The sequence below is a fragment of the Heterocephalus glaber genome, unplaced genomic scaffold (genome assembly GCF_053883595.1).
Source record: "Heterocephalus glaber isolate CG9 unplaced genomic scaffold, H.glaber_assembly_v1.0 deba00001538, whole genome shotgun sequence".
NCBI classification, from domain to species: domain Eukaryota; kingdom Metazoa; phylum Chordata; class Mammalia; order Rodentia; family Bathyergidae; genus Heterocephalus; species Heterocephalus glaber.
This window is the reverse complement of record NW_028258333.1, coordinates 24,838,305-24,865,087: the sequence shown is the minus strand read 5'-3', so window position 1 is coordinate 24,865,087 and position 26,783 is coordinate 24,838,305. Positions and strand designations below refer to the sequence as shown.

Below are 26,783 nucleotides of genomic sequence, written 5' to 3'. Positions count from 1 at the left end.
ATTTATTTTTTTGGTACTGGGAATCCAACTCAGAACCTTGCACTTTCGAGGCAGGCGCTGGACCCACTGAGCTAAATCCCCGGCCCGTTTTATTTATTTATTTATTTATTTATTTATTTATTATTTTTTAAAATAATAATTAAAAAAAACTTCTCATAGATATTTGTAGAGTTTGAGAATACTGTTTTTGTAGGTTTTTTTTTCTTCCCCAGTACAAGGGATCAAACTCAGGTCCTTGCGCTTGCAAGGCAGGTGGTGGAACCACTGAGCTAAATCCCTGGCCTGATAATACTGTTTTTATCCTACAGTTTTACCCTCCTTCTTTTCCTTCTCTCCTCTTTTTCTCCCTTTCCCTCTTGATTGTGCCCTCCTTTCTTTTCGTTTTCCTTACAGGGTGACTTTTTTCACTTTGTGTAGTGTTCATGTATTCCATAATGTAATGTTATTGTATAGGTGTGAGTAAGAACTATTAGGACTGTAATTTTCTGAGTAACCTGTTACTCTTCAGTTGTTTCTGGACCCCCTCATATTTTTCAAAAACTCATGTGAGTTCATTACTGCTTAAATTTCACATGCTTCTCAGTGGTCGAGGTTACTTTTGGTATTCCTGTAGAGGGCAGCAGTCTGGTAGCAAGCAGAGCAGCAGTGGTTGAGTGTACTTAGTAGCTTTACTGGTAGATATGGGAGGCATATAGTTTTTACTGAGGTTTTGCTTTTTTTTTCTTTTCACTGAGGCTCTTGGAGACTAGTTGTGTATAGAACTTCCCCAACCTCTGAATCTATACATTCAGTTTCTTCCTCAATTCTCTTAGTTACCTGGAAGTAGGATTTTTGACCATTCTGATTCCAGAGTGGTCTTGTCCACATTCATACTTTACCCTTTAGCTTTTTGAAACAAACAAAGCTACAAAAGGAAACATGAAAGCAGTGCTCTATCATGATAGCAGGGCCATCTCTTCCTGGAGGACTTGAGCCTCTGCAGACCCTGTGCTTGTACTTAAAATTGAAAATGTTTAACCGTTACTAAGTATGTCTTGTGTTGTGTGTGTGTTCATATGTTGTCTCTCCTTCACCAGGGACACGTGATTTGAAGTGCACAACTAACAATTTACAAGTATGGGACTGTTCTTGGAAAGCACCCCTAGGAACAGGTCGTGGTACCATTTATAAAGTTTGCATTGAAGACAGGTAATAGAAATATTTGATTAATTTATACCTACAGCCTAGAAGTTACCTTTCATTTGAGAATATAACAATTTTATTATGGAAGTTTTTAAATGAAAGTTTAATTTTGAACTCTATTATCAGTCAAGATAGAAACAAACACTTATCATAGCCAAGAGTTTGGTTCTTTCATTGTATGGATAGAGTATGGAGCATATCTGCAGTTCTTTGGTAAGTTTTATTGGTCTGTCCCAAAGCAGTCTGTCTCTAGCAGGTTTAAGTACCCAATATAAAATGTCAGTGACAGTGGCTCATCAGGTGTGCCTTGAGTCTCATGGAAAAAAGTCTGTGGTAGGAAGTTCAAGGGCTGGCATATTTGTCTGTAGCCACAGAGACCCAGTGCCTCTTTGTTGCACTACTTTGCCTCTTTACCCTATGGTCTCATTTTTTAAGAGTATAATGCTCGAGAAGCAACCATTATGTCTGCACTGCAGGAAGAAAGCAAAAAGAGTGCTTTAGTTACTTTTCTCATTGCTGAGACAAAATACCCAACATTCAAAGTTAAAGGAGGAAGGCTTTGTTTAACTGACAGTTCACAGGGGTTTCAGTTCATAGTTGGCTCACTCCATGGCAGGGTGGCACATGACAGCGGGGTATCGCAGAGGAGAAACAGTCCATTGGCAGGCAGAAGGCAGCAAGATAATGAGGAAACCAAGCAGCAAGCAACAAGTAGGGAACCTCTTTCTGTCTCTTATCTCCTATCCAGGCTTCCCACCCTTAGAGCAGGTAGCGCTCAGCTCACACCCAAGGTGGGGCAACTTTAATCCTTGCATTACACAATGAATCAATCCTAGCCTCACATCCTTGATCCCTGACAGCATGACACTTGGGGGGGGGCATCCATTAAATACAAGACATAACAAAGAGGGATGGTTTTCTTTAAGGAAACCTCTAAGAAGTCGCACAAAACACCACTGTTTGTATTTCATTGGCCAAAGCCCAGTCAGATGACTGCACCTAGTTCTGGAGGTTGGAATTATAAGTTCTCTTAGCATTAGGTCCATGATATTAAGGAAGAGGAAGAGATGGACATTGTAAGGCAGTGGCAGGCCTCCTCATATCCCCTTATCCTCCACAGTCATCTTGGAGTGGGCTGGAAGCTGTCATGCTTGGAGTGTGGCTTTTAGGCCACCTTCACACCTGAGCAATGTCTATTGCTTTTCTCTAATCTCAACAGGATGCTGAGATGCTTAGCAACACCAGAGGAGTTCCAGTGTGCTTCCCCTAGTTCCAGTTTGCTAATGAGTAGCTCTGATGTATATCAACACAAATGTTTATTTAAATACAATCAGATTTTTCCCTCTCAATGTATATTTACTGAGAATTCCTCTAAGCATTGGAGTAATTTGTCAGGGTGGGCCAGGTTATGTTGCAGGAACAGCTTTCAAATCCTAATTCCTTAATTCTTGCTCATGAGAAGAAAGTTTATTTCTTACTGTGTTCTGTGGCTGTTGGGTGTCAGCTGGGATTTCCACTCTGGATTTCTTTCTCAAGGCTCCAAATGTTACAGTTTTGGTAGCAGGGGAAAGAGAAAGCACACATTGTGCATTGGCTTTTATAAGACTCTTCCTGAACTGATGGATGAGAATTTTTTAATCAGATTTCTTTGGCTAAGTAAAGCCACATGGCTGTGCCTTGCTTCAGAGGGGCAGAGGACAGTCCTACTGTGAGTCCAGGAGAAAAGATCGTAAAAACTTTGGCAGATAGTATGAATGCCACCTTCAGGGCACCGTAAGAGAGTAAGTTGTTCCCAGGAATTCACAGTGAAGAAATAGTAGCACCGCTGTGGGTTATGTGCAGTTAGAAGTTCTATGTGAAATGTGAGAAGGGGAACCAAGGAGTGTGGTGGTCTAGAGGGGCCGTCAGAAGAGGTATGATGTGGGGAGGCATGCTCAGTTCTCCGAGGAAAAAGAACCAAAGGACATTCCACCCTGAACCAGTATTAGGTGCAGTGGTTTGAAGAGATGAAATGATGTCATTTGGAGAATTTGGGTGGTTTTGGGTTGTGGTGCCTAAAAAAGTATCACCACATGAGGTTAAGGAGGAGGTGATGGAATGGGGAGAGGACCAAGTCCCTAGCTAAAGTGGGTGCTGAGGAAAGGCCTGTGCTAGGTACTAGGTCAGGGTCCACTGCATAGAAGGAAGGAGGTACCTTTGCATTGATTAAAATTTTCACGAGAAGGTAGATGTGTTAGAATAACAATAAAAGAATGTAAATGTGCTCTAGGGAGATACAAAGGCTATAGAACCAGGAACATCTAAGAGATGCTAAATAGGGAACTGGAAGCCTTTTGAAAGCAGAACTTCGAAGAAGTTTCATTAAAGTAAACGTAGAGCCAGGGCAGAGGAGCGAGCAGGTTGCAGGCATGTTTGACAGGGCCACTATAGCTAGTTTCAGTCCTTTCATTGGCTGCCAATGTCCTCCAACTGATCTGAGGGTCTATGTAATGACCTGGTGCCCAGGGTTGGTGCCGAGGAAGTGGAGTAGGTGGGAGGCAAGGCCAGATAGGGAAGGTTGAGGGGGGATTTGAAGAGCATGCTAAAACCCCAGATTCCTTGAAGGACTCATCTATACTTATTCATTGTGCTTTTTGCTACAACCTGGGTATTTTTCCTACTCCCATACTGATAGAATTACTGTTAACCTTTCTTTTTTTCAGTTTAAAATACAGTACAACCATGCATGTTTTTGTATACAAAAGAGCAGAAGGTATTTTCCACTGTATTTTGTGTTAATCAAGTTTTTGTGAAAATAGCACTATGATGTTTATTGAATTAAAATTCAATTTCTTTTATCACAGGCCCCGTTCTTGTCATCAATTAGAGAAAACAAATATTAAGATCCCAGCTCTTTCACCTGGTGATCATGAAATAACAATAAACTCTCTACATGATTCTGAAAGTTCTATAAGTACATTCATGCTAAATGAAAAAAATGTTTGTAAGTATTTGAAAAGGGAACAGATTTTAAAATACAACATTGTTAGTAATGTGATACTTTGTACTTAGGAGAAACTTGTGTTTACATTTCACTTCTTTTTCTGATACTTTTCATTCTTGCTGTGCATTAGAGAGCATGGCCAAGATCCAGAAGGAAGCAAACTTGTCTTCTAGTCAATCAGAATAGACACCTCAGAATTTAAGGCCCTTCCCTTGGTTCTGTGCTCTTTCCTTGGCTCCCTTTACCTCTTTGATTCCTGTGTTTCCTTCAGGATTTCACAGGTGCTCTTGGCTCTGGGATGTAGTCTCTGACCACTCCACAGGTGATCCCATTCCTTTCTTTGCACACTCTTAAGCAAGCTGTGGTTCTTCCTGGCATTGCTTTCAGTTAAATTAATCCACTGCGTAGTTAGGTATTTACCTTATGTCTTCTCCACCAGGAGACAGGTTCCATGAGAGCAGGGAATTTTGTTGTCTATATACAGCACCTAGCACAATGTTGTGCAGGTAGCACATAGTTATTGATTGAATGAATATTTAGGACATAGGCTAAAAGCAGATTGGAAGCACAAAATAAACTCAGATTGACCTCGAGAGAAATTTTGCTATACGGTGAGACTTTAAAAACCTGAGTAGTTTTGACTGTTAATGGTGGGCAGGCAGGTCTGTCAGCTCTTGACAGCCCTGTTGGTATGCCAGCACAGTGATATATAATGAGCCTTGTAAGGCTGGCTGACTCTGAATCCAGGGAACACAAATATAATTAGTGATCCGTGATTTGCCCAGTTTAATGCAGTAGATATATGCTTGGAATGATCTGTGTCAGAGATAGCACAGATTTTTAAATATGATAAATATGTTGTCCTTCCTTTTTTCAGCTTAAAGTGTTGCCTGAGTAAAGTGCTGCTTAGGACTGTCTTTTGGAATAATAAATATGGGCTATGTTTGTTATGTTTATTTTATAGTTCTGAAATCTATGTGAGAAATTGTATATAGATTAACCGTGACCCTAGTGTAGTGTTAAGACTTAAGTAGATTTTCTGTGCATGTACACGTAAAAGTAAGGTTCATATTACTTTATAGCTTGCTTAACAGAAACCATGTAATAGATGCATTTTCAAGTTACTTATATAGACCTATACTATACTTAGTTCCTGGATAGGATAGTATTCCATCAAATGGAGAGATCAGAATTACTTAAAAGAGTTATATTATTAGCTGTTTGTTTTTATTGCCAACTTATCAGTATTATAATCAGTGTTTTAATGAACATTTTTGCACATATATGTTTGTGAATTTGGCTGATATACTTTTGTTAAATTCCTAGAATTGAGAACACTGGGTTAAAGGCACTCACTCTCCCCACTTTAAGACTTTTTATATCCAATCACCAAATTGTTGGTCAGATTCTTTGTACCTCTTTGCATTCCCACAAACATCATGTTGATGTGCTTCTTTTCACATATCATTACAAGGACTAGGTAGTATCCATCTCTTTAATTTTTGCCATTTAAATTGAATAGCTCCCAGAGTATATGAGTGCTGTTTTTCACGTCTGTTATAATTTTTAAAAAATTTGTCAGTTGTAATGTTTGAACTGCCATTTACATATTTTATGAATTTTCTGTTATTGATCATGTTCTTCATTCACAAGAGCTCTTCCTCTGTTGTGCCTATTAACTATCATATTTGCTATAGATGTTTTTCTGTCTTATTTTTTAAATCATGGTATTTTTCATGCTATAAGTTTTCATTGTAGGATAGGATATCTTGCTATTTTTCTTTATGAGATTTTTGGTTTGCTATCATTTTGATTTAAATGTTTCGTCCATCTGGAGTTATTTTTTAGTAAAGTATGAGGAATCTGAATTTTATTCTAGACTTTTAAAATACCTAGGAGTATGTAAGAGAGTCAGTTTGTGCTATCTGATTGTTTTAGTAGGCATGCAGTGTTCTCAAGGAGGATGCTACTTGATGATAACAGTGTTAGAAAGTTAGAAAAGCAAATGGAGACAAGCTCTAGGTGACTCAGTCAATTCATAATTCCTTTTTAAAAATAGTCATGTAATTGATCAGTAACACTTTAAATAATACCCCAGTGGTGATTAAAATAATGGCATTGGGATAAGAAAATTTAAAAGATTAGATGAATGTAAGATAGGGAGGTGATACATATCTTGGTGTTTTGGATTTTCTATAACAAAATATGTTAGATTGGGTAATGAATAAATAACAGAAATTTATATCTTATAGACATGGAGGCTGAAAAGCCCAAGATGGAGGCACTGGGAGATTTGGTGTCTGGTGACAACCTCTTCCTCATACATGGTACCTTCCATGCATCTGCAAGTGGCAGAGGGGCAAAAAAGCTTCCTCGGTCCTCTTTTATAAGGGCACAGATCCTCCTTGGGAGGGCAGAGCTCTCATGACCTAATCGCAGAGGCTGTGCTTCGTAATATCATCACCCTGGGGGTTAAGTTTCAACAGAGGAGTTTAGAGGGGTGCAGGAGGGGACACACACAGACATTCAGATTATAGCAGTACACCAGCAAATCTCTGACCACCTGTTGAATGCAGGAGAAACTGAAATGGTCTTAACGCTGTACATCAGATGATATGTGCTCATGGATAATTTGTGGCTAAGTGAAAGTGTGAGAAATGAAGTTTTCACAGGTCTGAAGATGGTTTCAAAAGTATACTCATACATACATACATATACACACAATTTTGTACTTAAGGGAGAGCACACATGTATACAAAAAAATATTTGATTTTTTGTTATCTTAGTTTCTTAAAATAACCTTAAAATTTAGATCATTCTGAGGCAAGATAAATAATGTAGATCCAAAAAAGAAAAAAAAAAAAGCTGGGAAGACTCATATCTCCTGATGCTCTCAGGAAGAAAGAGCATGTAAGTTATGAATAAGCAATCCTTTTAAAAAAATAAGCAAGATTTTCATCAAATTCCATCCTATCTAAAAAATTTTGAGGTTCTAGAAAGCAAGTTAAAATTGTCTTCAGATGTCTGCTTTAGCCCAGAAGAAAAATAGATGATAGTTCATATCAGCTTAAGGGAAACTTCCATGTCTGGTATGAAGAAAAAGTTTCCTTTCAAAGGATTTTAAAATCCTTTCATTTATCATCATAGGTATTACAGTATTTGGGTTAAAATATCGAATATGACTCTTTTTGGAAGTGTTACCCCCTCTACTAAAACATGAGAATGTAAATTATGTGGATTTGGGGGGGGCATTTTAATAGATTAGTATTGCGCCCATTAAATATGCCCATGTTTCATAATTTTTAGGTTATTACATTGAATCATTTGGAGGAACAGTCACACTCTTGGAAGCTTCCTGCTCTTTTCTGGTTATACTGCCACCTGAACTTTTCCTCTCCTGGCACTAACTGAACTACTTTCTTCTCACTTTTTTCTTTCTTCACAAGCCGTTTCTCACTTAAGACTTTTATGAAGCATCCCCTACTAGCTGTGTATAGCTGTGTAACTTTGATTTTGTTGTACAGTTTAGATTTAAATCTACATGTTCTCGTCCTGTACAATCCTAAATACTTTATGTAAACCCAAGGTAGAGCATTATGCTTGAAGAAATTTAGTAAAATTATATTTTAGAGCTCAGCTTCAAGTCCCCATACTGAGACTGATTAATGGATGATGTTTTGTTCTGTTGTCGTTACTCTTAAGCACATGCAGCACCCTGCCCTTGCACACTCCTGCAGTTTCCCACTTTACCTAATTGGCTCTTGAACTTCACGGGGAATAACTAGAAGTGAGGCAAGGAAGGGTGCGTCTCTGGATATATCTTTCTTTTACTTTACTGTCCTTTGAGGAGGAAGCATACCAGAGTCCAAGTTTCTCTGCCCCTCATAGCAGAGAGCCTGTGTTTCATAGAACATGACAGGCTCATCTTATTTTCCATTGATCCAAAAATCTTCAGCGATTTACTCTTCCTTAATGGGTAGGAAGATCAGGACATTTTTCAAAGATAAATTCCTCTTTCTCTTACCTTGTTTTAGTGTACTGATTTTTCCTGTGTAAGCTCAAACTCTTAAGCATGGTTTATCTGTACATTTTTGGTAATTCACCTTCAGAATTCACAACCCTCTCAAACTTCTTTTGTAAATACCTAGTTGTACAATGCCCTCACCCCTGTAGATGGTCTTTTCTTGGTCCTCCTCGTGTCATCTTTGCTATGCAGTACATCCGCAACTTACAAAGTTCCATTCCTGGAGAATTGTTTGTAAGTCAGATTCATTTGTAAGACAACAAAGTGAGTCTAGGGCTGGGGATTTACCTCGGTGGCACCATGCCTGCTTCGCAAGCAGAAAACAAAACAGTGGGTCTAATATATTACATCTATGAAAGTTTGCAACTTGAATGTTGGTAAGTTAGGGACTTACTGTATTTGGCCCGAATGTCAGCCTGTTTCTTCCTAGCTCAGTGACCTTAGATTTTCTCTGGTTCCCATCTGTTTCTTGGTCTTTCGTACTCTAGATCTAAATTCCTACTCTAGTGTGTGTTCCTTGAAGGTGTAATTGTGTATTGGCAGTCCCTACAACATGCTTTGGCCATTGCAGGTCTGTGTGTTCACATTTCTTTCTTCAGCTACATACAGTGAGTTCCTCTGAGTCTGCATCCCTGGTTCTGACTCCTGACAATTCTCACACAGCTGTCTTCAAGACACTGCACTTTGCCTTTTCTTTCTGAATGCCTGCTCATCCACAGCCACTCTTCTGCATCTTCACAGTGGTTCCTCTTTTCTTCTTCCTTTCCTGCTGCTTTCTGAGCTGGTATCTTGGAGAAATCATGATTATTTCATTAGAGTGAATTCTCATTCATCTGATTTAATCATTTCTTTGAAATGTGCAACAGATTGTACTTTTTTTTTTCTTCCATATTCGGCATCATACTCCATAGCATTATTATTGTCAGGATTTCTCAAGCAGCCTTCTAACGCCTTATCTCCTGTCTCAGTCCTCTTCGGGCTGTGTGGCAAACCACTATTAAACTGGCCTTTCAGAAGTTTTCCTTATATTCTGTACTTCCACACAGTGACACATTGGCTTCCTAACCCAGTGTCTTAGTTATTATTACGTTTGCTTCTGTTTAATTATGTCATGTAAAATTCTTCAAATGAATAGCATCCCTTAGCATGAGGGGCCAGACCTGGGAGATGAGTGAGAAAGCTCTGAGAAAACACACAGAAGAAACCTTTGCCCTAGTGAGCTTTCCATGTTTCATCATTTTCTAAGGTTTGACCTACTGCCATGTGAAGGAAGTTGTTTTGTTGCCTAATTGTAGGTCCCAGACCACATGACTGCAGAGCATTGCAGGAACCAGTTGCTGTTTGTATTAGAATATGTATAATGAACTTGAAGTAGCGCTGATGATTTTTTTCTAGTTTGCCTTAATCATTGGGAACTACCTGTACAAATAAAAATATATTTGTTCTTTTTTTTTTTAGTAACAGATTTGACAATTTGATATGAATTCTTGATTATTTGTGTTTGATCAAGAAGTAGTTTTAAAATAGTTGATAATGGAAGTACAATATGAAACAAGATTACTTATTTTACTAAACTTTCTCTTTTGTTTCATTTTTTAAGCCTTAATTCCAGACACTCCAGAGATCTTGAATTTGTCTGCTGATTTCTCAACCTCTACATTATACCTAAAGTGGAATGACAAAGGTTCTGTTTTTCCTCATCACTCAAATATCATCTGGGAAGTCAAAGTTCTACGTAAAGATAGCATGGAGCTCGTAGAATTAGTAAGTTTAACAAAAATTGATTTTTTTTCTATGACAGTACAAAAAGTGATCAGTTTTAAAAATCATTTTTAGGATGGTATCGGTGAATTTTTTGAATATTAAGAAGTAGATAAAGTGTCTTTCAAGGTTCATTAAAAACCGTATACCGTGATTCAGAAATCACATGTGTCATCATTGAAGGGAGTTTAAGAAATTAAGGAGGGGCATAGATTCTATCACTTGAACACAATAAATGTTATCTTTGTGTACTCCTCTCTAGCCTTTTAATATGCATCTCTTTATATAAACACATTGAAAATGTAATTTTCATCTATTTTTTTGTCTTTGTCCCACATTATACATAAGAATAAGTGTTTTAAAACATTTAGCCATGATAATTACCAGATTTCCTACTGCAAAATAAATGCATCGTAATCTGTCACAAATGCCTGAGAAACCAGTAAGCTTCAATTTATCAGAATCTAAAATATGTTCTCATGTTTAGAAAATGCTTTTATTCTTTTGATCCTGTTTATGAACAATTTTTTATGCTCTGTATTTAGTTTTCTTTTTATCTAAGAGGTAATGAGTAATAGTTATGAAAAGTTTGACAAGTGACATCTGGATACTACAATAAAGGAGATACTTTTTCAAGTGTGAATGAAATAAAAATAAATGAAAGAATATTGTTAGTCAAAAACCATATAACTCATTGCTACAAGATACATACCAAGTTGGTAATTATAAGGTTTGGGGGAGAAATCTTTGTATGACAAAAAAATAGCAAGAGCCAAAAGAAAAAAGAAAATGGAGAAAGAATATATTAAAACTGAACTAAAAAGAACTAAAAAGGGAACTAAAAGAGGAAAAATGCTCAGGTCCACAGTAAAAAATGTGACATTTTTATTTGTATATGTAATTAATATCCTTATTTAAGTCAGAATTGCTACTGCAAAATAATAAGCATCATAAGCGGCCACCAAATAAAAGCTATCATTTTGTAATAGCTTACAAACCAAGGATTCTAGTCATTAATGTTGCATTTAAGATGCTTGGCAGCTCACAGCGGTGAAAGCTGTGCCCTATGGAGAGGACCAGGGGAGCCAAGAGCTCTCCGCCACCAGCCCCCACACACTCCCATTTGTCTTTCCCTGGAAACAGACTATTTCAACTCTTTCAGCTGATGTTTTTCATTATTTGTTTCTATTTTTGCAAATACCATACTTACATTCCTGATTGTTTTTTGTTATGTAGTTATGAGCAATGTTTAATTGATTTGCACAGTGAAAAATGAGAACTTAGTCCTCTCTCAGCTCAGTCACATTTGCAGTCTCCTTCTTTCCCTGTTCCTCTTCACCCACCCCCTTTCCCATTTCCTGTGTTCTAACAGATCTGTTACAATTTTTGGTAAAACAATATTTGTTGTATTATGGTTGTGTAAACACTACTCACAACTTTGTCTTTCGTAGAACTTCTTGTATTATCTCTTTGTAAAAATTTCTCTGCTTAATTCATCCCTAAATTCTCTCCAGGTTGTATAAATCTCCTTGAAACTTTCAAATACACTATGTATTCTGTCAGTTTATCTTTGTTCCTAAATGTCTGTGAGGACCTTTGGCTTCCCAGCCTTTCTCACATAAGGGCTCCCAAGATACTGATGATATGTGCATAGCAGACAGCATGATAATGGCTGCAGCAGCTGGTGGTCAGAAGTGTCCCAGGCATTCCAGCAGCCTCAGCTCCTACAAGCAGCCCTATGCTTGAAGGAATTAGGATGTAGACATACTTGTAACCCTCTCAGGACAGACTACTGTGTTGTTCAGCTCATTCGTTAGTAAGGTAATGGTGCAAGGAACTCCATCAACATCTGAGGCATAACTTATGCCTTTTTCTTGTGATGGATCCTTCTTTTCCTAAATCTCCTAATAGATTAATATCATATACTACTGTATTATTTCTTCATTTTGGTGGAAATGTATATTCTCATAGCTGTTTGTTAATGTAGATACACTCTGCTGTCTATAATAGCTAGCTTGCAGATATGATTTATTGTTCAAAAAGTAAAAAGCCTATCAACTGCCATTATTGAAAAGAGGTAGAACAATTAGAATATACATACCTTACTACTGGGAGTCTAACATGCCACCAGCTAAAAACATTCAGACATGGCATTTCTGAAAATATCTTTATTCTATACTCATGTGTGATTTCTAGTTTTAACTCGTTATAAAATTATAGATTGGAAAATTTATCAAGAATTTGAAGGCATTGTTCCATTGTTTCTTCTTGTGTCTGGTATATCTTCACTTTTCTAGCGGAAACTCATTAGGCCCCTTTTAATCTGGTATGTCAGCTTAGGAACTTATTTTGTTTTATTTCTTAAATTTCTTCCTATTTTCTCTTTTTTTTCTTAGAACTTTTGTCCTTCATAAGTTGGACCTTCCAGACTGGTCTTCTCATCATTGTATCTTTCCTGTTTCTTCTCTTCTTTTACTTCATTTTTTGAGACACTTTTCCTAAGCTTTATCATGCAGTCCTGCTATTAAATCTGTTAGTATAGTTTTCATTTGTATGAAATAACTTTTAAAAAGTAATCTTTGTTTTTTTAAAATGAATCCTGTTCTTGTTTCACGAGTGGACTATCTTTTTTTAAGTCTAAAGGTATCAATGATTTAATTGTTTTTATTTCTACACACCATATTTCTTCAAGTTATGTTTTCTTTTTATTTTGGCTTTTGACTTTTAGGATGCTTTCTATACATTTGGTCATCTTGATGGCTACTTATATTTAAATGAGAGGGTCTTAAGATTTCATTGGAACTTTGGTTTGCTTGAAGTGGACTTGTTGACTGGGGATTTCATTGTTGGATAATTAGGATGGGCTATCTAGTTAGCAAACTTCTGATTTTATTTTAGGTAATTATCTTAGCCTGTTCATAGGCCCTAAACCTATACCTGCTGAATATGAATCTGGCTACCGCTGCCATAAGAGCTGAGGAGAGAAAGAAGGCCTATGTTAACAGTCCCTCTTTTTGGTGTAGTATCCCCATTTCCAACTCCTCCTGAGATCCTTCAGTCCAGAAGGGTTCTACTTAACTTTTCCAGGACACAAGTCTCTATTCTGCTGCCAAGGTGAGCAGGGGATCAAATGTGTCTTCAGACAACCTTCAAGCCATCCTGCTTTGAGACCCCCGGCACTCAGCATTTCCAGGGGAACATGGTGGAGCCACTCCCTGGGCCCTTTGGTGCTTCTAGAAACCAGGTGGTTTCCTGGCTTTCCCACTGGAAAGCTGATGTAAGATTCAACTTTCTTAGAACTTCTAAGTCAGTTGCTATTATCCATCTGCTTTCCAACTTCTAAAATGTTAATGGTGTTGTTGCATGTCTTGGTTTTTTTGTCCTTGTGTTTCTGTGCCTTTCAAAAAAATCTTTTTACTCTTGTTTTAGAAGGATATCAGAGTAAGGAGGAAATACATTTCTTTAATATATTGTCTTTTAACTGAAACTCCCAAGGTATCTTTTAGTAGATCTTCAAAGTTTAATTGAAATCTGCCCATTTCTCACAATTGAGATTAATATCCTATACTACTATAAGTTGCATTTAAATTAAACTGTTGAAAAATATTTTCTTTTAAAAGAAAATTTAAAATATAGAATGAATATATTAAAATTGTTATGTAGGTGGTAATAAGATTACTCTAAAACAGTTTATTTTGTTGAATTGCTGCCCCCTCCTTGATTTTAGAGATACAAAGCCATTAACTATTTTTCCTCCACAAAAACATGGAGATCCTTTGGGTAGCAGTTTCTTTTCTTAGGTGCTGTATTAGACATTTTGATGAATATCAATGTCCTGGATGATAATGCAGTAGGGCTTGCCATTTAAGAAGTGAACATAGTTGTATAATGATTGTTACTCTAACTTTCCTGGTATGGCTCATAAAAAACCAAGATAGTTTTACAAAAGGGCACACCATTTACTTACTGGTGATTACTTGGTGATATGATCTTTTGATCCTAAAAGAAAGCAGAACATACCATTTGGAAGTATAATTTTATTTGGGCTTGTTTTTAGGTGACTTACAACACAACTCTGAATGGCAGAGATATAGTTCATCACTGGAGTTGGGCCTCAGACATGCCCTTGGAGTGTGCCACTCATCATGTGAGAATTAGGTGCTACATTGACTCTCTTCATTTCTCTGGTCTCAAAGAGTGGAGTGACTGGAGCCCAGTGAAAAACATTTCTTGTAAGCCTGTATTTAAAGAATTTTTGTTTCAAAGGAACTGGAGTGCTGAAAAGCAGTGTTTAGTGTATACTCTTGGTTCTCTGAGTCCCAATAGCTATATGAGGACCACTTGGGAGCTTCAAGTCTGTCATTCCAGGAGCTTTAGATTAAAGAACTTAATTAAAGAAGTTAAGGATAGAGTTCAGGAGTCTGTCCTTTTAAAGACTTCCTAAGTGGCTAAATAAACATCCCGATATGAAAATCATTATAATAAGCACTGAAGAATAATTTTAAAATATGTTGTTCGAAATGAGGCCAAATTGATATATTAAGAAAATAGTTCCCGACTTCTGGTCTACAGAGCAGACAGCACTTGAAGGCACATAATTATTGTAGAGAATATGGGAGTCTGTAAACATACCCAAAAAATTATCTGTCCATTAAACAAAACTTACATCCAAGCAGAATGCTGTCAGGGTAGAGTAGGGTCAAGAACAACATTGCCAGTAAAATGAAGTCTTGAAAAACACTGGCAGTTGGAATAGGTAGATCACTCTAATGACAATGTGCAGAAACGAATCAGAGCAGGGGAGAGCTGGAGGCAGGTAAATAAGAATTTCTGGCTATTGAACAAAAGTCAGTGACAACGTAAGCTAGGACACTAGGGTTTAGAAATGAAAAGGGAGGAAAGATGTGAAAATGCCATTGGTGAGAGAGAAATAGACCCAAAGATACCTATTAGTACGAGTAGCTGAGTGGTTAGTGATGCTATCCTCTGAGACAAAAAATAGTGTGAACAAGTTTGATAGGAAAGGAAATTTTTGTTTTTAATCATTGTGCTTGAGGGACTGAAGAGTTTAGGTAGTGGGGCCGTACAGGCAGTTGGAAATGTAAGTTTGGCATCCTGGTGTGAGTAAGTACAGCTGGACAGGCCTGGTTGGGGATCACTGATATATATGTGATACGAGATTTTTAAATTCTGAAGGTTAACATGACTTTGGAAGGTAACATGTTCTTAGTCCACATTCCCTAGGAGCACATATATCTTAAGGGTAGAATAGAGGGAAGGCCAGTAGTCAGAGTACTAACAATAGCTCAGGAAAGTCTAGTGTTATAGAACCCAAGAAGGGAGGGAGTTCTGAGGAAGAAGACTTTAAACAGCATCCTAGGCACAGTAGAAAGCAAAGGGAATAGAGAGTGAGAAGGGACCACTGGATTGAGCATAGTAGAATGGTGGGGTGGAAACTGGACTACAGTGAAGAGGTGGGTGGGGGTGCAAAGGAGGATAGAGGTCATTAGAAATACTGTTTAGTGTGTGTGGCAGTGGGGGAGGGGTGTGGATCACATATGTGGGGTGGAGGGTTTTTTGTTTGTTTTGTTTTGAGATAGGGTCTCACTGAGTTGCCCAGGTCAAACTCGAACTTGGAATCCTCCCATCTCAGCCTCTCTTGGTGTGCATTTTTCTCAAGTGCATATAAACCCACTGAATTTGCACCTTTAGACTTATTAAATATTACCCTGTGACCTTAAACCTTTCACCCCTCACCATTACCCTTTTCAGTAAATAAATTATACACAGTTTTATTTTATTTCTCATATGTGCCTTGTTTCTTTGGAATCTGAGGGATACACCTCGTATTTGGGCCACCATTGTCTCAAAACACCAAACAATATGTTGTGTATATACTGGACTATTCTGTAAATTATCTTGGGGATAAAAAGGCTTATTATGGAGATTATTTTATGTAAAACGCTTCTAAAATATTTATAATTTTTTTTGTTCTTTCTAGGGACTTCTGATTCTCAGACCAAGGTTTTTCCTCAAGACAACATAATACTTGTAGGCTCAGACATAACATTTTGTTGTATAAGTCAAGAAAAAGTGTTATTGGCACAGATTGGCAGTAAAAATTGTCCCCTTATCCATCTCGATGGAGAAAATGTTGCCATCAAGATCCATAATATATCTGTTTCTGAAAATAGTGGAACAAATGTGATTTTCACAACAGAAGATTACATATATGGAACAGTTATTTTTGCAGGATGTGAGTATATAAATCTAACGAGAGTTTCTATTGACCTAATTTGATCTCTTTAACTCCTTAGTTCTTTTCCTACAGAATTATTCTATTTCTTTCTTTGTTCTTCAGTATAAATGATGCACAACCTAACCTTACATGTGTTAAAATGAGTCCTCAGTTAGTTTTCTACTTACTTGTATTAGTGTTACTTGTAGTTTTTAAAATAAGATCTAAAGGGCTGGGGATTTAGCTCAGTGGTTTCGCCACCTGCTGCGCAAGCGCAGGGACCCGAGTTCGATCCCTGGTACCAAAAAAAAGATAAAATAAGATCTAAAATAGCTAACTGATAATGTTTAGTTTAAATTCTTAGTTAACAACTTTGTTGAATCAAAGATTACTAGTATATAGTATTTCTTAATCCCGTATTGTTTAGGAATTATTTCATATAAATCCATTTCCCACTTAATGTATACCTGTTTTTAAATACTTCAATTATAATGATTTTAAACAAAGTCTTTCAGTAGTATAATATGTCTTCTCTGACTTTTAAGTAACATATTTGAGGAGAACATGAAGACTGGAAGACACAGGCAAGAAATCATATGCTGTCACTATGTTCTGTACATAACATGTTTTATCATTCAGGGACACATTTATGAAATGTTCACTTCTGTAGTCTGAATATTTCCAAAAGCTGTGGTGGTGGGCTGCCCTGCCTATTCTGGCTTGTGTGGAATGTCCACAGATAAGTATGTTTAGAGTTCTTAGCTATGTCTGTGAAGTTTTTCTCCCTCCTCCCCTTGGCTTTGCTTCTAGCACTGATTCCTTCCCGCCTGTATTCTTTATAAAAGACTCTGAGTTTGTTTGTTCTGAGAGTCTCATGAACAAAGTGTGTGAAATAGAGTGAGTGAATTTTGTGATATTTCTTTAGATTTCTTAGTGATTTTTTTCTTTACTCTTTTATGATTCTTCTGATGAGTCACCTTCAGATGCTGATGTAATTCTATGGAAGAACCAGAGTTAGGTGCACTTCCCAGCTTAATGGTTATATTACATTTTTTATCTTACTAGTAATGTGTTTAGGAGATTATTTACAAAATTTCACGCAAAAGATATGGCATCTAAGATGAGAACCAGAGGTATATGTAATGAAGCTTCTTGATAAATAATGCCAAAAAGTGAGTTAGCCACTTAAAAGTATGAAAGGAAAAGTTAAAATTTAAAAGCTGAGAATATGTACTGCTTCCATTTCTATTATTTCCAACCTGTTATTGTAGTACTGGAAAAAAACTTTTAAATTCATAATTTAAACTTCATTTATAACACTTGGAGGTTGAAATCTTTTTTTGGTATTTGTCAATGTAGAACAGCAGTAACATTTCTCTTCAGAGGAAGCTCTTTAGAAACTTACAAGAGCAGGTTTTCGAGTGAATTAGGGATAAAGATTTATTTTTCTTATGAATATTCTTTTAATCCATAATTTATTTAAAATAATTTTAGAATCAGCAGGTTATTCTCCATTTAAACACACATACACAGTATAAACCCGTTGGATCTTTTATTGGAATTAAATCTATAATCAATTTAGGAGAATTTCTGTTCTGATAATGTTGAGTCTTTCAAACCATGAGCATGGTATGTCCTTCCATTTATTGATTTATCTTTGTGATATGAGGTCTTATATATCTTTCGTAAATTTATTCCTAGGTGTTTGATGTTTTCTACTGCTATTACAAATGTTTTTTAATTGCATTTTTTATTTGTATGTAAAGGTATACTTGATTTATGTGGTGCAATTGAAAAATATAACTATTTAAATGTAAAAAATTGATTACAGTAAAAGACACATGGCCATTAATTCCTCTCCCTTCAAGCACATTTATCCCATCATTCTTGACACTTTCTGCAGCAGTTGTGGAAATCATCTTTCATGAGTGTCTTTAGTTATGCTGTCATGGCTACCTCAGTGTCTAGAATCAGTTCAAAATGTTTACTTGTCATGGTCATTTTGACTTTGAGGAAGACCCAGAAGTCACAGTTCCAGATCCCCTGAATGACATGGATGAGGAAACACCATAATGTTTTTACAGAGCTGCTTTTAATTGGATGGCACTTGGCATCAGCATTCACTATATTTTTTTTATCACACCTTGTAAAGACACTCACAAAGGAGGACTTTCAGAACTATTTCAGAGAGTGGCAAGAATAATGGGGTAAGTGTGTTTGAAGCAGGGGGTAAGTATTTTAGAGGGATTCATGGCAGTGTGTCTTACTATAATAAAATTTGTTTAAACATTCATCATATATTTTGATCACACTGTACAGACCTAGCTTTTATCTAACTTTAGTTGATTCTTTTGGAGTTAATTTCTTTGAAAAGAATATCAGTACATTTCAAATGCTATCCTTTCATATTTTCCCCTTCTGTCTGTCTAGTTCTTTTGAGGTTTTACCTATTATTTGGATTTTAAGTTTCTCAGTTTAATATATTTGCCAAGTCCCTAAAATAACTAGCATGTTGAATATATTCCACATATTTTTGTATGTGACTTTAATAAGTAGTTGAAAGTTTGGCCTTAGATTTTAAAAAGTTTCCAAAATAAATATGCTAATTGTTAAACTTTAACTCAGCTGGTATTAGTCCTCTTAGTACTATATACGGTGTCATAAAAGGATGTTTTTCTTAACTCTGGGAAGGGTATGCAAAATTTTCTTAAGTTCTGATCAATAAATTAAGAATTGTTTTAAAAATTCCATTTTTAAAAAATTATTTTACAGAATATTTTAAGAGGTAACTTTAAGACTACTTTAACCTAAAATAAAAGATAGTTTAGATAAATATGACAGTAGGGAAATACCAGTTTCTGTATGTGTTTTATTAAACATGGATATAAAAATGACAATTTCTGTAATCAGTGTCAGACTGCAGCATTTTCATTTAAAGTTCTCACAAAAACGAAAATCCTTTTTTGCTTTTTCTAGTCTGCCCCAGCAAAGCCAGAAGGAACAGTTTTTTCACTGGCTCAGTCACTTTCGCATTGCTGAGACACAATACCCAGCACTCCAACTAAAGGAGGAAGGGTTTATTTTTGCTCACCATTTCAGAAGCTTTAGTCCATGGCTGGCAGGCACATAAGCAGAAATGGCATGGTTGAAGGGCCTGCCACAAAGGAAAGTGGCTCACATCATGGTGGCCAGAAAGCAGAGAGAGAAGAGACAAATCAGGGAGGGAGATATATCCTTCTGGTTCATGCTCCCAGTGATCCAGCTCCAACCAGGATCCATCTCCTAACAGCAAGTTAGCTATATGAACTAATCCTCTGAAGATAGAATCCCCATGATCCAATCACCTTCCAAACATGAGACTTTTGAGGAACTACCTACATACAAAACATAATGTTCTTCCCCTGGCCTCAAAAAGACTCAAGTCCATCTCTTTATGCAAATACATTTAGTCTATCTCTTAAGTCACCAAAATTTCAACAGTTTCAGTATTGCTAAAAAGGCCAAATCCAAACTCTCTTCTGAAACTCAAGGCAGACTTTTAGCTGTGAACCTCTGAAAAAAATAAGCTGAACATTGCCAACATACAATGGCACAAGGTAAACATCCCCATTCCAGAAGGGAGAAATTGGAGGATAGGAAGGAATTGAACCAAAGCAAGACCAAAACCCAACTAGGGAAATATTAAGTCCTGTAGCACTATGTGCAGCACACAGGGCAAGATGGTGAGATGTGAGCTAGAAAGGGCTTGGGCAGCCCTCCTTCCTATACCATTGCTGATTGCAGCCCTCATGGTCTCTCTCTTGGGCTGGCTTTGCTTGCCATCTACAGCTTTCCTTGGCAGACATTCCATGTTCATGGCTTCTCCAATTTCTCCACTGCACTTTCAGCTTCACTCTAATGTGTTCACACACTGCCTTTTCAGGGACACACTGACTGACTTCCTAGGTCTTCTTTTGAAATTTGGGTTGAAGCCTCCTGGACCCCCACAGCACTTGCACTGTGCCTACCCATAAAACTAGCACCATCTGGATAATGCCAAGAATTGCCTCCAGCTCAAGCAGTAGCCAGGCCCCCTTAGATCATGGCTGCAGCAGCCTCTGAGTGCTTTGTTAGATGGCTGAACTCTGGAGAACACTTTCCTAATTTGCCCTGGATGAGCTGCATTCCCTGGCATTCTTTTCTCAAAGCAAAGTCTTTAACTTTTGAACCTTTAACCATGTGGAGGGTAGCATCTTGTTGATTCTGAGATACCCTCAAGCTATCTTTTCTATTGTCTTGATGAATATACTTGAATTCTTTTTAATGCAAATCTTTTTAGCAACCATATTCTCCTTTGCTCTAACTTTGCAGGGGCTTTCTTTTTGAGAAAACAAACTTTTTAAATGGATTTATTGCACCTGTTTTTCACTCTAAAACTGACTGAAAGCTGCCAGCAGTACCCATGCCACAGCCTGAACATTAGGCTACCTTGACATTTCCTCTACCAGATTAATTAGTCCTTTGCTCTTAATTTCTGTATCCTGCATAGTCTCAGAACATGGGCACAGTGTGGACAAAATTTTCTGCCAGAGCATAACCCACATAGCCTCTGGTCCAAATGCTAGTGGCATCCTTGCTCCCAGCTGAAACCTCCTGAGCCTGGTTTTTACTGTGCACATTTCTGTCAGCATTCTGGTCCTCTGACCTCTGACTAGAATCTCACATCAAGCTTGGATTACAGCATTATAGGACTTCTCTAGCTGGCATCTCCAGACCTTTCCATACTGCTCCTGAAAACCAGTTCCAAAGGCTTCTAAACCACATGGTCAAGTATAGTTATGGCAACTACTCCACTCTTAGTACCAAAATCTGTCTTAGTCACTTGCTTGTGGCTGAGATACAGTATTTGACATCCCCAATTTAAAGGAGGAGAGATTTATTTTGGCTCAGTTCCAGTCTGTAATTGGCAGGATCATATATAGAAATGACATGGTGGAAGGGCCTGCCACAGAGGAAAACTGCTTACATCATGGTTGCCAGGAACCAAAGAGCAAGGGCCCAGTGGAGGAAACCTGCTCAGGCCATGGTGACTTGAAAGGAGAGAGAAAAGGGAACAGTGTGGGAAATGTATTCTTCCAGGTCACACCCCAATGGCCTGCCTTAACTACATCCCAGCTCCCTGACAAGAAGTCAGCTATGAACTCATCATTAGTGGATGAATCCACTCATGAGTATAGTGCTCCATGATCCAGTCACCTTCCAAACACATGAGACCACATATAAACCATAGTAGTAACATATATTGATTTTGATATGTTTGATACTTGTTTACAAATCAGAGTATATAGATGATAAATGAAAATATTTTAAAGTGTAATTTTTAACTTAATTTATTAGAAAGGTTTCTTTGAGAGATTTGGTACATTCTGAAATAGGATTTAAAGGAAAATGATATTTGATTTCTCAAATTGATATTGGGACTCTCCAAATGAAGAGTCACTTTAATTTTTTTTTCACTTTTTTTTTTTTTTTTTACTTTAATATATTTTAATCCATCATTTCTTTTTTCTGTGGAACTGGGGATCGAACTCAGGACCTTGCACTTGCCAGGCAGGCTCTGGGGCCACTGAGCTAAACCTCTGTCCCCGCACCATTTCTAATATATTAAGAACTCTGACAAAACATGCTGTAAAGAATAATTTATGTATTATTCATAAGTAAAATATAGTTAATAAATGATTTCTTTTTAAGGTAATTATATAAAATGTTAACATTTTGTAAAATACTGTGCCATCTGGAAAAGCATTTAATCACGTGTAACTATATTTTATTTCTTTAGATCCACCTGATGTTCCTCAAAAACTGAATTGTGAAACACATGATTTAGAAGAAATTGTGTGTACTTGGAATCCAGGAAGACCAACAGCATTGGTGGGCCCACGAAGTACAAATTACAATTTATTTGAAAGGTAATGGTAACCAGGAAAGGATGTTAGATGGTAAATACTTTGGAAACACATGTTAAATGACATAGAGAAATGTTTTAATTCATCCCTATTATGAGTTAAGATATGAAACTGAATATGCTATATAGAATTGCATGTACTATAAAAACTGCAGCTTGAGCACATGTAGACTCAATATCATATCTTTTTTTTTTGGTACCGGGGATCAAACTCAGGACCTTGCACTTGTGAGGCAGGCACGGTGCCGCTGAGCTAAATCCCTGGCCCACAAAATCATATTTTTTAAAAGTCTAGAAGGAAGAACCTCAGATGTGGACAGAATCTGTTTCTGGGTGGTGGGCTTATTGGCTGATTATTTTCTGTATCATGCAGAGTTTCTTCTCCGAGTATGTAACATGCTTGTAATTAAAAATATAAACTTACAAAGATTCATTGTTAGAAATTTATCCATTTCTCCTGAAATATTTGTATCTTGTCATTTTGAAGTTATTTTTCTTTTAATCCAGTTTTTCAGGAAAATATGTTAGATTTAAAAATGCTGAAGTACCTACAAATGAAAGCTATCGGGTACTCTTTAAAATGATTCCAAATCAAGAAATATATAATTTTACTCTGAGTGGTCACAATCCTCTTGGGCAATCAGAATCAACAATACTCATTAACATCACTGAACGAGGTAAGGTGCTCCTGCGTCAGCCAGGGTCTTAAAAAAAGGAGAAGTGGCAAGGTGCTGGGGACTAATGAGAACTGCCTTTAGGGATTACTCTTCACTGATTATTTTCTCTAGAGTTAGTTACTACTAAATTTATAAATTTTATTCTAAAAGGTTAAAAATGAATAGCTTCAAGTTTTAACACTGAATTTAAGTAAAATTTTCAATTATCATTTACATGGAAATTATAAGTGGCTTTGTCTAGTAGTTTTCGATTTCTGAAAAAATTTTTACAATTTTAAAAAACTTTTATTTTAAAATAGTATTTGAAAAAAAAAATAGTATTTGACTCACTGGTTGTTGTAAAAATAATGAATTAGAACCTTGGGAGCCCTTCCCATGGCTTTCCCCAGTGGTGACATCCTGTGTAATTAGCACAACATCAACACCAGAAAGTTGACCCTGGAGTAATACTGTAACTAGATTACTGAACTCGACTATTCATCTTTCTCAGTTGTTTTTCTGTGTGTGTATGTCTGTGTGTGTATGTCTGCTGAAGGGCCAATATGATTAAGTTCCTTTGTGAATCTTTTCATGGATAAACTACATAGGAACACACCCACACACACAACTGAATCCAGTCTTGGCAGCAACTGTTCATCTGTTTTGTCATTTTCAGAGTGTTACATAAATGCAGTTATATAGTCCATAACCTTTTGAGGTTGGCTTATTTTACTAAAGATAATGTCCCTGAGGGCCATCCAAAGTGGTGGATGTTATCAGTATTCATTGCTTTTATACTGAGGATTTCTGAAATTTTTACCAACCCCATTTATGGGTAACTGAGAATAGAAGTAAAATGCAGTTGATCCTTTGGGCATTCATTGCCATGATTCAAACACATGCAGTGATTCCTGGCCAGGCTCAGCATCACACTAAGAAGTAGCATAGAGATCTCCTCTCAGAGACTGACATTCAAGGGAGAAATGGCTTAAACCAAATACATTATCATACAGCCTACAAGTGAGTAGTGTATGAACCTGTTGCCCTACTACCAAATATAAGTGGATTTCATCTCTTATTCCTTCTTGTCATATTTGTTTCCTGATTTCTTCCAGGATCAAAAAGCTACATTTTATAGTTCAGGAGTAGTGTTTGTATTTGTCTGCTCCCTGTCATTTCATTTCATTAGTGTTTCTCATGGGATTCTTTTCTATCACTCAAATTTACCTATGTACAATCACCAATATAATATGCATTGTGCCTCACTGTACCTGTATTCTTGTCAAGACTCCAACCTGCATTCCATTTCTGCATTCTTTTGGCCAATTTTAGTGTGTTTCTTCCTTTGATGCTTGACTTAAATTATGCCTTCACTGTAAGACTTTCTCCACCATGCTACATTTAAATTCCTGTGGCAGCTAACATCTGTACCATGGACTTAGAATCTACCATAGATTTTTAATTTTCTTTTCTTATGTTATTCTTTTGTACATTAGAAGTTCCTTAAAGGTAGAGATTGTGATCTTACTACCTTTTCTGTATTCCCAACACCAAAAGAAGAACCTTGTGTGTGATTGGGTTCTTTAAAAACATTGGCAAGATATCAACAGCAATAGTGAGGTGTGTGGATTCCATAGATACCTGGTAGAATATTTCTTTTCAACACTAATTATGCCTTCTTGTTTTTTGTTTTTTTAAATTCTCATTTATCGTAGTAAGAGTTAGGACTTATCATAGTTACAGTTTTCACTTGTAAATAAATGTTTAAAGGAATTACTCTTTAAAATTCTATTTACAGTTTCTCCACATACTCCTACTTCATTCAGAGTGAAGGATATTAATTCAAATGCTGTTACACTTTCTTGGCATTTATCAGGCAGCTTTGCAAAGATAAATCTTTTATGTCAAATTAAAATTAATAAAGCTAATTCAGGACAAGAATTGGTAAGTAAAATACTTCTATGATATGTATAAGCTCTCTATTCTAGAAACTTACTAAACAAGAAAGACATTAATATCAAGGTAACAATAGCACTCTACTTAATATTTGAAAATAATTGCAATACTGGATTCTATAGAAGGTAATTAAACTTTTACTACTAAGAATGTACCCAAGTCTAGTATATAGTACCTAGCATGTAGATGGTGCTCAATTTGTGAATGAGTACTTCTTGCTGTAACCTTTCACATCAGTTAATGGAGCAATTGGCATCAGAAAGTAGTAGTGATTTTTAAAATTACAGAATGCAACAATGAGGGCAAGTTATACTTGGTAATTAATTATAAGTCAAAGCATGACTTTTTAGTGTATTTTAAATATTTAGATTGACTTATACTATACCATTTTGTAATTTGTGGTTAAGTCCAAAATAAATGATATTGTACTTAAATATTCATTTGTAAATTTACTGATTTCTAGAAAATGAGTCAAAACTAGAAAATGTAACCTGGAAAAAAAATCTTTGTAACAAGCATTTTGGAGTTCAGAGGCTTTCCTGAGACATGCAAATCCTCAAATTATTTTAAAATTGCTTCATTTTATTTGTTTAGTTTACGTATCCATGGACCATTTACTATATGTTTAGCACCATTCTAGATGTCCTAAGTGACATAATAAAAGAGTTACATAAAAGATGATGCCTGCTTCCAGGAGGCTTCCAGATAACATCTGGATAGTACACTTAATGCTCAAGTCTTGAGGTCATCTAAGATTACCAAATTATGTTCAGGTTTATTATATAATCATTAGCCCTTGACTGGTTATCAAAACTATATCATCCTCTGGATAATTTAATTATTACTTAGATTAAATATTCAGATTTTTAAAATCCCAATTATTATTATTTTTTTTTAGTACTGGGTATCGAACTCAGGTCTGCTTGCGCAGCAGGTGGCAAAACCACTGAGCTAAATCCCTGGCCCCCAAATCCCAATATTTTATTGCTATTGTAGAATATAGTTTTATTGACTTGATACTGTATGTATATAAGAAATAAAATATAGAATGTAAGAGTCAAAATATAAAATATCCGCTATAGGGCAGGGATTTAGCTCAGTGGTTCCCCCACTTGCCTCGAAAGCACAAGGATCCGAGTTCAATCCCTGGTACCAAAAAAATAAATGAAAAAATAAAATAAAATAAAATATTCACTATAGTGGATGAGCTCTTTTTCGTGTTTAAATATAAGCTCATATGGACATTCAGTTGATTTATACTACTTATGTAGGAGGATTTCTTACAAAAATGTATATGTGTGAGTGTATTCATGTATTCATACACATGGCATATACACATACATACACATACTTGTTTTCAAATAGCGGAATATCACAATCAAAGGAGTGGAAAATTCAAGTTATCGTGTTGCTGTGGACAAATTAAATCCATATACTATGTATACTTTTCGGATTCGTTGTTCTTCTGAAACTTACTGGAAATGGAGCAAATGGAGCAATGAAAAACAACATTTAACCACAGAAGCCAGTAAGTTAACTAAATGATTTATAGCTAATTATTATTCATGGAGAGATAAGATGTAAGACAGCGAGGCACCCAAGGACAATCACCGATGGCCTTGAGTATGATTTTAGCCCACTTTCTGGGACCTTGTGTTTTGTAGAAATTGAGAGCTTAGCTTTTCTATTGCTTCATTTTCTAAATTCATTTTTAAGCCACTGAACTTTTATATTTTATTGAGTATTTGAAATACCATAGAAAAAAATTTTAAGCACTACCATCTCAATTGCTGATACTATCAACAGACATACAGTATGTGTCTCCAGGTGCTAACTTTTAGATTTCCTTCCTAGCTCCTTCAAAGGGACCAGATACTTGGAGAGAGTGGAGTTCTGATGGGAAAAATTTGATAATATACTGGAAGGTAAATATCTAATTTTTCCTTGAACATCTAAATAATTGTATTATGCTTAAGTGCTTGACTTACATGTATGTGGTACTTTGGTTATTGAGCATTCAGAATTTCCTGGATTGGCTA

At 36.4% G+C, this 26,783-nt stretch overlaps 1 protein-coding gene across 6 annotated transcripts in view; it reads left to right on the top strand.

Annotated features, from left to right (window-relative positions):
* The window catches only part of Lifr (LIF receptor subunit alpha), a 110,074-nt gene that overhangs the window by 62,945 nt on the left and 20,346 nt on the right, over nt 1–26,783 (top strand). For all 6 annotated transcript variants that reach the window (XM_004848594.3, XM_004848592.4, XM_004848589.4 and 3 more), the window contains 10 exons: nt 1,077–1,188; nt 4,026–4,165; nt 9,790–9,953; nt 14,008–14,182; nt 15,952–16,206; nt 22,007–22,136; nt 22,640–22,809; nt 24,587–24,732; nt 26,110–26,272; nt 26,599–26,669. In XM_004848594.3, coding sequence (XP_004848651.1) covers nt 1,077–1,188; nt 4,026–4,165; nt 9,790–9,953; nt 14,008–14,182; nt 15,952–16,206; nt 22,007–22,136; nt 22,640–22,809; nt 24,587–24,732; nt 26,110–26,272; nt 26,599–26,669 — 1,526 coding nt within the window. The remainder of the gene's footprint in view (nt 1–1,076; nt 1,189–4,025; nt 4,166–9,789; nt 9,954–14,007; nt 14,183–15,951; nt 16,207–22,006; nt 22,137–22,639; nt 22,810–24,586; nt 24,733–26,109; nt 26,273–26,598; nt 26,670–26,783) is intronic.